At 33.2% G+C, this 12,409-nt stretch overlaps 1 protein-coding gene across 5 annotated transcripts in view; it reads right to left on the minus strand.

Moving 5' to 3' along the window:
• Positions 1-1,927: 1,927 nt before the first annotated feature.
• The window catches only part of shisa6 (shisa family member 6), a 120,224-nt gene continuing 109,742 nt past the window's right edge, over positions 1,928-12,409 (minus strand). For all 5 annotated transcript variants that reach the window (XM_015356712.2, XM_015356711.2, XM_069194498.1 and 2 more), the window contains one exon: positions 1,928-5,765. In XM_015356712.2, the coding sequence (XP_015212198.1) occupies positions 5,185-5,765 (581 nt within the window). In that variant the 3' untranslated portion in view covers positions 1,928-5,184. The remainder of the gene's footprint in view (positions 5,766-12,409) is intronic.

Consider the following 12,409-nt stretch of genomic DNA (forward strand, 5'->3'; position numbering starts at 1 on the left):
GTTTTTATGTCATTTTTTGTTTTTTTAGACGAAAATTGAGCAGAAACTAGATTGCAGATGTACTGAGATCAAATCAATGCTACTGTTTATTCTGAAGGGTTTACATGATACAAAAATAGAGGTAAAAACAAACAAGGCTCTTGAATACAGTATAACTAAAAATACATCACTTAAAATAAAGCATATAGTATGTCTTTAAAACAAAGAACTGTTGAAATGTATGCAGTGTGCCTGTTGTAGCATTATTCTTTTTTTAATTTTTTAAAAAAGTATTAAGTATTTAAAAAAAACAGCTGAGCATAATTGATCAATTCTGCATATGATTGTGGAAAAAATAGAATCACGTGAATGTGGTTTGGTTTTGTGAACTGTTTTCATTTAGCTTAGATAGGTCACCATTCCATATTAATTAATTCATAATTCTGAATATGAATTAGTTTAGTTTTGCTGCTTGACATGCATATGCTAACCAACAACACCATGTTCTACCCAATTAAATAAAGGTCATTATCCCCTTTTGATCAAACAGTGTAATGTAATGTATATGAAGGTGTTGAATTTACCAAAATAAATGTTATTTTCTGAAATAGGAAACTAGTCAAGACAAACGTAATGAGGGACTTATTTGTGTGAAGAGTCCAACTCTGGGTGACAGTGAGTCTAATCTAACAGGCAATGGACACAAGGCAGGAAAATAAATCATAACAAATAAAATTAATTTTATGCATGTTGAATTGATTCAAGATCTACTCTGATAAAATTTGTAATTACTCACTGAACCACCCTTTGTAGCTTCTAGTTTCTCGCTTTAGTTTGTGAAAGCAGAGAAGAAAGTTTAACTGAGAACTAAAGTATTGTAAAATATAACAAACTACCTTTAGGAACTTTGATATTTATTGAACACCATGGCAGTGAGGGTTACAGTAATTTACTACAAAGTCAAATAACTAGTTAACTTTATTGTTTCCTTGTTTATATATTTTTGTATTGTTTTCACTTTAATATATGGATCTCAGGTTTATCTATATCACCTTGAATTGAAAAATGGGATCCGTAGTACTATATTTGTGTACAGCAATGTCCATAATAATGTATGTTTAAAAGTTGTATCCATACACAGCTATTGTTATCTAAAATAGTGTTTTTAAACCAATACAGGTCTGGTTTGGAAATCACTGTGCATTGTTCTATGCATTGCTACTTAAGATGTTCAGGGCACCCAAGCATTACTCATTCATAAGCACATTAATACATTTTTTGAGAAGTATACAACTTAAGATCCTTAAAGGGAAGACATATTTTCTTGCTTTGGAAAAAAAAGGTGTGTGTGCAATATGGTATTGAAGAGATATAAAACACCATTAACCATGTCTTAAATATAACAGTTCCATTTGAAGAGTAGAAGATAAAGCTCAATCACATGCTATGGGTGTTAAGGCTTCTTTTTATCGGACTCTAGAACTCTTGGGTTCTGTGAACAATTATAGAAAATGCATATATAAGTAATACTTTTGATGATTGATATTAAAAAAAGAGTTCAGCGGTTTTTCAATAGGTGTTGCCCGTGGTGGTTCATCTGAAAAGTACTGTATTTTCTGGCTTTTCTTTAATTCTTCACTTCTGATGAGACATGGGACTTTGTGTATTTTTGAGAGGAGGTACACTTAATATGCGATATTTTCTTATTATATAATATAAGACCACAGAAATGCATATTATTGTGAACTGGCCAGGGATCCTGTTATATCGTTTTCTAAATAGGAGGATGGCAGTATTGTTAAGGTGAACTTGGTTCCTTCAGAAAAAAAAAATGAAGTGAGTTTGATAGTATGTAGAGATATGTAGTATGGTTCTGCAATTAATTGTTGAAATCTCTTTATTTTATTTTTATTCCATAAATAATTATAAATGAGAAAAGTGAAAAAAGTTCTTTAGACTAAGTTTACTAAACTGATTATAGTTTCTATACAGTACATACAGAATGTGCTTTATAAGTAAATTAGAACAACAAGAAAATTACAGATAAACAGTCAAATACTGCTTGTTTTGAAGCTTATTCGATGAGTAACCAATAGTTTGTGCAAAGTCACAGATACAAAGGTACTTTGTCATCAATACTACCATAAACATTGAATCCATAAATGGACCTAAACACAAGGATTATCACCTTACCCCTTTAAGGAATTAATTTTTCCAAAATAAAATGTTACAATAACATTTTCCTTGTTTTAAGCAAGTGAGTACTTACTACAAAATCTCTAATTATTTAATAATTCAAGGTAATCAGCTATTACAAAGCAACTTAGTTCAAAACGTTATGGATATAAAAATTTAACTTGGCAGGGCACAAAGCATGGTTATAAGAGAAGACTCATGACCATACAAACAGTAGACAGGAAGATGATTTTTTTGTTAATTAGCATTATTTCTAATAAAGATAGCCAACAGTTAATCAGCTATATAATGGTAGCAAATGTTTATTCTACCTTTTTGTATGAAATATACACATTATTTCTTGCTGGAAAGAAATGCATCAGAATGTGTAACTTGGTGTTTTACACTCCTCTCTATTAGTTTTTATTCTCTTTTTCTCTTGCTCTGTTTCTCTCTGATGGCAGTGCTACATAGTACACTTCATGTAGTACTTTTACTGCAAGAGAATGCTTTCACTTTGCAATAGAGGAAACAGAGGTGTTAAGCTAAGTAAGCACCAAAACATCCTGGAGTGTATTTCATAATCGGTACCAATGATCAGTGTTAAAAAGATCTTTTTTCCTTACACATTTTAGAAGTTATTAAAAGGCCCTCATGTGTGTATAGATACAACTTAAATGGGCCTAATTGTCATGTGCAGAATATTCACATCATACAGTGCTTTCACATCCTTTAAACAGTTTCCATCAAATAAAGCCATGCATACTTCATAGCTCTGCCACACCATGCAGGTTCCTAAACACAAGACCCCAAATACAGTAACTCAGGGCTTCATCTTGCCAAACAAAAAGGTCCCAAAAGGCTTGGAGAGCTTTCTTGTTAGAGTCTTTCATCTTTTTTTATCTCGGTTTTGCAAAGAGCATGACTGAAAGCTCCTCAAGCTCACACACATTCTAAATTAGGATGTCAGCATTTAAAAAGGCCATTTTGTATTGTACAGTATATCATACGTTTTCAAAGCTGATCCTCCACAAATAAGGAGAAGGCTTGAAGTCACATAAAAATCCCACCCCTGTACAGGAGCCAAATTGAGACTTTCTCTCTAATGAGTACTTCTGATCTACTCAGTAGGTTTTACCCAAGTAAAAAATGATATCATTCCCAGAACTGAATATTTTTACCAATACAATGAAGTGAGATTTGAACAAATTGAAAGTTTTTGCTACAATACTAACTGTTTTTTTTTTAATCTCTTACAACAAATCATACAGTCTTTGTTGGATTCTGATAACTAGTGATCTACTAAATCAATTGTTCTGGGCAGATTTAAATTAAATGTTTACTGCAGATTTGCATCCTTAATATAATTACATTAATGATGCATCTTTGAGGTGAGCACTCCCTTTACATACTGTATAATGAAAATTAACTTCAGTATAAATATTGCAAATGTTAAAAAAATATTATGCTTTTCATTTGTTAATCAAAGTTTTGTTCTCCATTTGAGTAATCTATACCCTCAGAACAAAACTCTTTTCCAAATTATGAGGTATATTCTACCTATATTTTTCTTTATATTGCTGGTACACTTTATATTTCCCTTGTTGGAGTTACAAAATCTTTTGAGATTACAAGGCCATTTCCCATTGAAATTGAGAAGAATGATGAAAATTAATAACATTATTTTTTGGGATTCCACAATATATAAGGCATTTATTTTTTTGTCAAAATATATCTGGACAAACATTTCACAGTTTTGATCCTTTCTTAGCTAGTATTAGAATGATATTTTCTTTGTTGAGTGTTTGATTTGAGTTACGGCAAGACAATGATAACAATTTAACCATTGCACAACAACAATTATTATTCCATTTTGACATATGCAGTTATTTACATCAATACAGAAGTATCTGATATGTAAGTGAATAAACATTTCCTGGCCAAGCACAAGTAAGACATACAAGTGTAAGGAATGGCAAAAAATTATTAGGAAAAAAAATTATTCTATGCTATTGCGATAAGCTTTAAGTAATATGTTCTTCTGTTGAGCACTGGGACACAGTTTGAAGTCGGGTTTCAACAGTGATTAGTACTAACTGTTAAACACATTCACTTTTTCATTCTACTATGTACTGTAACAAATTCATTATTGAACCCATTGGTGATGTTATATCTTCGTTTGTGGGTTGTGTAATATGAAACTGTGGACTTGGAAACTGTTATTTGGAACTTAAGGTTTTCTTTCATAATATCCTTCTTACTCAGGTGTGATAACAGAGAGTCTGTTTCAAAACTACTATCTATTCCTACATTATTGACTCTTGTTAACTTCTGTTGATATAGCCTATTTACAATCTTGAATGCAACGGAATTTGCTATTTTTAATAAGCTGATACGTGCTAGCCATTACCAAAAAAGAACAAAATTTTGAAAAAGAAAAAGAAATCGAGCTTTTGAATTTATTGTGCTTATTAACCCACAAAGCCACTTCAGTATTGAAATGGAACATTTTGAGAGGCACTGATAAAAGTGCTAACACCAGTTCAGTTCAAGAAGAATTTTCTAAAGCTATGACTAGGACTGGAAGTACAAATAGTAAATATATTTATATATTTATAAAGTTATTACAGTTCCATTCCAGTTTCACACCCTCAGAATGTATTTTTTTCATTTGATTTCTCTTTGAAACCTTATACATGATTAACCTCTGAAACATCAATCCTAATGTGTCAACATGCAAAGCCCTTAAAATTTCCCCTAAGAATGTACGGCTTTCTTTGACAGAAACTGTTGAATCTTCCTTTTGCTTCCTTTATCCATTTTTTTTTTAAATCATGACTCAAAGACTGGATGAATTGGAAAGCTGGTGCTAAAAGCAAATATTTTTTAAACATCTCACCAAAGAAATGGTTCAGAGAGGTCAACTTGGTCAAGGTCTCTGTATTGTATTTCGCTGGGATGGTTTTGATACTTGTAAAACCTTTATTTTTAATTATGGACATGTTTCTCAGAAAAGCTGTTAGCCGCTGGTTAAACAGTTACTTCGGTCTTGCTTGCTGTACGGTAGTGGTGGTGATGCCCTGGGATGTAGTGTAGCTGCTCCACTGTGTGGGTCCGTCTGGAAGCAAAGGCCTGCCGCTTGGAGGCAGTCTGGTTAATACTTAAAGTGTTATACGAATTGTTTGAGGCACTGGGATGAGAGTGCATTTTTGTCATCTTATACCGATCCATTACTGGCGTTGACACAAACACATCTGTGTGGGACAAAGCCCGTGACATGGCCTTTTCACGGAAGCCAGACCGTTTCAGTGACATCACCTTGTCAGGAGATAGGAGGGGGTCCTGGGATTGCAGGCGCTCTGCAGACAGGAGTTGTTCGTCAGAAAGAATGCGACCCCCATAGGATGACATGCTGTAGTCTTGCGGTGGAGCACGTTCGGGTGACAGGACTCTGTCCTGGGACATGGCTCTCTGCACCCTTCGGGGTCTCTCCCGTTGGGTGCCTTGCTGTTCCTGACTCATTTTAATGACATGCAGAGGGAGAGTTCCTCTGGCTGCTAAATCTGGTAGGTGCCGTTTCCTCATGTAGTACTCATCAACATCCTTTTCAGCTGGGGATAAGAGAAATTGGTTTAAAAACATTACCCTTTGCATTTGTCCTCCCCCATGTCTTTGCAGTTCATACTTCTGCAGTCAACACGGTCATTTAGTCTTGTTAATGACATGAATAAAACATCTACAGTATTCTGAAACTGTCACCCATCCACAGACTGCTTAAATATTATAAATGAATCCAATCTGAGGTCTTGTTTTGTGTTACAAGTCCTACGGGAGGTCATTCTTTATATTTAAAGTTTTATTGAAAACACAAAATGAATATAATGAAACTTGGCCAAAATCATTTTATTCAAACGTTTCCTTCTGTTATGTAATGAGTTTAATATGAGTTTTGTCTGGTTTCCAAAACCAAAAACAACTGCAGAAAATTATACTTGAAAACACTTAAATAATAACTGCAAATGTCTACTTAATCACAACAGGAATAACAGGAATAGCACTTGAATATGTCAGGGACATCACTTATTTCTGAAGACAATTTGGTAACAAATGATCATTGCTAACAGCTTCAAATTCACTGCTGAAATGACCATCATTTTAACATGTTAGCTACTGCATATTTTTCAAATTAAAATGCTGGGATGGGCAGCTGACAAGACAAAAATGAATCAATTTATCAATTTGTCAAAAATTCAAAGCAGTCCCTCTTGTAACTAGTACTGTAATTTAAGTAGAATTCACTTGCAAATGAAAGTTTCTTGAGGGCTAAATTGGCACAATTATAGTATAACTAGAAAAACATTCAATTTTCCACATCTCGTAAGCTGCACATCTACATAAACTCCACATCTCCATATCTAAGTAACCTGCTAGATTGTAGACCTTGAAGACTAGAGCTGGGTCTGCATTTATTGCATACCAACCAGTGGTTCATTCAGCAGATATTCTGTGTGTGTTGCACCACTGTGAAACAAAAGGACTATTTTACAGTTAAGTCTGAACATTCTGAAACCTTTTTTTGGTTAGGGAGGGGATCAATAAATTCTCAATATAATGATAATACATTGTAATTGTAGCTGTACAAGCTTGAAATGTTTGAAAACTACTCTCTCCTCTTGACTGCTACTCAACATGTTATTTTTTTACCATAAAGTGCGTCATGCTTTGTAACAAATGTGCACAAGTGCCATCATTGCAGTGAAAATATAAAACAGTCATTTGTTTCGCTTTCAGAAATCAAAACATTCTAGTATATTATTAAAGCTACTCAATGAGGGAACATGTGGCTGACACTGAAAGAGAAACAGCTTGATTAGACATTTTGCTGAAATGCAAATGGTCTATATCTCATCACCATAATGTAATCTAATCCACAATAGGGAATAAAGAAACACTGCTAATTGTGACTATTATGGTGATACAGACTAAGTCCATATTTATTAAGTATACTTAAACTCACAATAGATTTCAGTGTAGTCAAAAAGTCATGGAAAGATCTAGCAAGGATCAGTAAACTAACCATTGGTCAAGGTTGAAGATTAATGGCAAAAAGACTTCTTGTCTTTCATATAAATGCCACTTTAAGTGTTACTTGTGGCATTATTAGGAAATGTCAGCCAAGGCTTTTAATTCAGACTGCCGCTTGGAAACAATTCACACTAACTGCTTGGAGCTTGTCTAAAGGGCCAATTGGTCATATCTCTTTCTGTACTAAAAGACTGTAAGGCACAGTACATAAATATTAATGGGGGAGCAAAAATATAGGTACTCTATGACATCAAAAACGTCTGTCTAACTTTATTAGAGATTCTGTTATAGGCTGAGTTTAAGGAAAGACTGAAATCTATAGTATATACAATGAGTGTGTAAGCCTTGCTTTTTGCTTTAAGTTTTCAAAATGATGTTATTCTTAGGGAATGTAATGGTTTATGTAACCTCTGATTTTATTTTGTAACTCACACCTCTTGCCTCATCTAAATTTTGAGTTTTTTCTTCATTTTCCCATTATTTGTTTCTTTCAGATGCTAGCTATGAGTAATAATTATACATCCTGTACATATAGGTTTAAGATGAATGAGACTGAAGTTAATGATGCTAAACATTTCAAAGTTACAATGGAAATGGAAATTGTTAATATTCTCCTATAAATATCATTTTAAACACTTTTTGCTTTACTGCTGTTTTTTTTCTCCTACCAATGTTGTAGTAAATATACTGTACTTATAGTATACAAGCCTCTCAGTGAAAAAAAAGCCATTAAAATAATCATCAGAGGAAACATTCTACTGAGAGACAAGGTTTAGAGGTTCCTGCATAAGGTAATATATTACATGCCTGTTGGACATTTTTACTTTTTTTCCCTGATTCTGCAAAAATAAAGATACAACAATATAGAAAAAGAACAAAATGTAAGTAGTGACACATGTGGCATCATCTGTGTCTTTTCTCCCATATGGGAGAAAATAGAAGCAGCTGAAGACTTTGTGAGTCATTAGAAGAGATAATTATGATTATGGCAGCAATAACGATGGTAGCAGTCACAGAGGTCTAGACATAGCATGATTCTGAATCAGCATTCTGCCTTCAGAAATTGTTAAAAAAAACATTCCCAAGAACAAAATCTGTGTACAAAACCAACAGATGAACAGATAAACAAATCAATCAGGGTTGTTTACTAATACACTGCAGTTTGTTGCTCATGGAATAAATTAAAAAAATATTACATGATCCCCAGCACAAAATGTTTAATGTTTAATATCAATTAACAGTAAATGTTTAACTTACTGTATTCAAACAGTAAACCAAAAACATCTAATTATCCACAATTTAAGTGGAATTATGATCTATACTTTCCATTTAACCTTTTAAATAATTGATATCTGAGTGTGGAAGGAAGAAGGCAGTTTCTTGTCAATAGGCTTAAAATTATGTTTCTTTTGCTTTAAGACATGATTAAGACTATAAATTATATGTGCATTAAGTGCATTTCAATAAAGCAGTACTCATTTTTAGGTTGCACAGTTATAACGTATTAATCAAGAGACCTTTGTTTACTGTAGCTTTTTAAAGTAAAATTGATTTTACACCTAATAACTAGCCTTTTAATTTAAAAAACATGTATTTTACAATGCATTAATTTAATATGAGAATGATTTTTATTTTAACTGTTAAGATGGCACACTATGAAATAGTTTTACTGCTTTACATATTTTAGTATTTTAGATATTTAAGTATGAATTCTTGTCAGTGTTTACAAAGCATTAAGTTTTTATTCACACACATTATTAAAAAATAAACCAAATTGTTATTATCACAATAATAACAGTTCAATAAAACAGCACAGATAATTGCATATACTGTATATGGTACTTTTATTAGATACTGATATACAGTATTCATCCACTTGACAGTAACAGTGATCCTACAATTTTGTCAGTTAAATTACAATCTCTATAAGGGATTTACCACTTAAAAAGGATTTAAGGGATTTATAGAGCTCTTAAAGGGGATTTTGATTAATTGCCCTCTGGAAGTAGATTTGGGGGCAAAGTAACAATGGGGCCACTGTTAGAGGCTGCTAAAAACAGCTACTAAAACTTATGTAATTAGTCCTTACTTGTTGTAAATAGTTCAATTGTAATTGTAATTTAATGGAGTATTTTTTATTTTCATGTGAACTGATGATATACAACTCCTTGAAAAAGTATTCAGAGCCTTGCACAGTTTTCACATTTTGTGGCTTTGAAGATTGTACCTTGAAGTAGGAATTCATATTTGTTATACACACAACCTGTGCCACACAAAGATAAAAAAAAGAAAAGAGTAAATAGATAATGTGAAAGGAATTGGAAACGTAATGATTTAATAATTAATCAAAAAATTCTGTTGCAATCTAAATTAATTTTAGATTTAGACAAGCCACACAAATGATTGATTTCTGTTGGAGTACAATAAGTACATCAGAGAGAAACTCATGGAAAAAAATATAAGTCTCCATATATCCTTGTGAGGAGAGTCTACTCAATAATCAAGAAATGGAATGTGCATTGTACCTCAATATATGGCCTAGATCAGGCTGTTCCTCCAAACTGAGCAGCTGGGCAAGGAGAAAACTCATGAGGAATACCACTCTCAGGCCAACAACAACTTTGAAAGAACTGTAGAGTTCAATGGCTTTGAGTTGGAGAAAATGTGGATCAGTTAAAAATATGTAGAACAATACTAAAAATAAGTCATCTCAAAATCCATGTGGAGTTTGCAACTATCCACCTGAGTTATACTGCAAAAATGTGGCAAAATATGTTGTGGAAAGATGAGACCAAATTATAACTTTTTGGTCTAAATGCCAAGTGTTACATTTGGCACAGTCCTAGCAAAGCGCATCTCCCACTCACATAACATAAGTCTGAATACATATGCAATCAAAATATTTCCATTTTTCTCCTTAGGTTGTGCTGACATTTACTTTAACTTAGCCTTAGAAGTCTTCAGTTTGAACGTTTCGGGTACTGAATAAAATATTACATTTTAAAAATGTGTGCGCAAGACTTTTCAAGATAATTTCATAAAATTATAGCATTTCACTGAATACTTTTGCAAGGTGCTGTATACGATGCAAGTTTCACAGTAAGGAGTTCAGTTTGCAGTATTGTTTAATAAAGGTAGTTAAATAAACCAGTAGTGGTGGTAACTACTTTGCTTATAAGTCTAATTTTGTTATGTAATTTGATAATTGGGAGAAATATTTTGTTTCACATGTAATAATACCTGGAGGCACCCTAGACCTCTTTACTCATCTTAGTTTATGTTTCATGTTCTTCTCATCTTAGTTAGTGTTTCATTTGTCATAGTCCTCAAACAACCCTGAAGTGGGTTTCTTTCTCAGGATAAAAAAGTAACAGCATCCTGTTTAAATCTGCTATTTACTCTATGCAACCCAACTGAAATTTTAAAACCAGGAAAACCATAACTGGAGCTTAAGGAGGAAGGCTAATTTTTAAACCAAATGATTTGCTTTAGCAGTATAACTAGGAGGCTCTTATTATATTGGCTGAAGAGATTTCAGGAGGCAGCTGGCCAGTTTTTTTTCCCTTTTTGATTTTTATATGGCTATGCAACAATCTACTAGAGAAGGCTATGGACTTCATGAGCTGTCAATAACACTTTTCACTAGTTTGTGTCTAGCAGTTTGCTTAGAGAATCTCATATCTCTATTTTATTTCTTGTTATCAGCATAGATAGATGCTCTTCAGATGCAAACATTTAATTACTTAACCAGAGACAGTTATCAGGGACACTTCTGCTCCTAATTTCAAACATACCAGACTAGGTTAGAGTGAAGAGCTGCATCAACATCTAAGTGTCACAGAAACACTTTTTTATAGGTTAATTCCTCTTAATGAAAAGTTCTAAAAAAGAAGGAAAAGTTTTTTGGTTGTGGAGCTTCTTCAAAGGTCTAGGATAGAGAGGAATACTGTATGAGGCAAAGGAGTGAGGAAGAGTAAAGAAAGAGAATGTAAAAATGGGTAGGGTGATGAAAGGGGGCTATAAGGATGGAGATATACTGTAGATGACAAAAACCACAGAAACTGTGGAAGACAGCAGTGTGTAAATGAATAAAAAGATTAAAAAGAGATTAGCTGGCCATTGCGTGCTGGGGGAATGTGTGAACCAATTTTAGGGGACTCTTCGCTGCAACAGAAGCCACTGTATGAAATGGAAATACATATCTTATAGTAAATTTATACAATACAATTGCCAGTTCTTGCCATTTCAAGATCACCCAAAGGACACCATGCTTGTACAGAAATTTTATTTATTACATCTCTGGCAGACAGAGCCCTGCTCTTTATATTGGAGAAACAGAAAGAACACCGGATGACTGTCTCCATCCTTCCAAAGTGATGAAAAGACTCCAATACCAGAAAGTCATCAGGAGACAAAATGTTCTTTACAGTTGGTTCACACTGTCCCCTAGCAGCACTCAACTAATCTTGTTATAATTTTTCAATTCATTTATCCTCCTTTTCAACTCCCTCTAACAATTCTCCCATTTTTTTCCCTGTCTTCCCTGCCCCACCCATTGGCCTTAAGTCCCTGCCGTCTCCCTCCCCGATGCACATGAAGAAGCTCCCATGACAAACCATTTTTTCTTCTTTCTCATTACTTTTCAGCATTGAATTAACCCCTTAATTGATACAATTGAAGAAGTAAAAGCCATCAAAAATAATATGTAGAGTAAGTCTCAACATTATTTCATTAAAAAAGTCAAGTTCTCTGTCTTTTGTGTAGAGGGCAAAGTGAAATCCAGTTGATTTAAATGATGAAAAACATGGAAACATTTCTGTTCTTAAATAGAAATAAATTATGAAGACAGATAAGAAAATAATATATTCTAGTATTAACAAATATCAAAATTCTAAAATTTTACTTGAAACATTGGAAACGGATCTGTGCTGTGACATTTTCCAGAATGTATCACTGTAAGAAGTCATTTTTATTTTAATGCTGAAAACAACAAGACACCTAGACAACACAGCACATACTATATAAGCCACTGAAAATTCCAGCAACAGTTCTAGTAATTTTAGAAGAAGCTACAGTACTTAGTCTTACAGTGGGTTCAAGCTTCACTTAAAGTCTTTACATTAACACAATTAAAAGCCACATTGGAAAGTTAAATAATTTTACATTTTTC

The sequence above is a fragment of the Lepisosteus oculatus genome, chromosome 9 (assembly GCF_040954835.1).
Source record: "Lepisosteus oculatus isolate fLepOcu1 chromosome 9, fLepOcu1.hap2, whole genome shotgun sequence".
Lineage (NCBI taxonomy): Eukaryota > Metazoa > Chordata > Actinopteri > Semionotiformes > Lepisosteidae > Lepisosteus > Lepisosteus oculatus.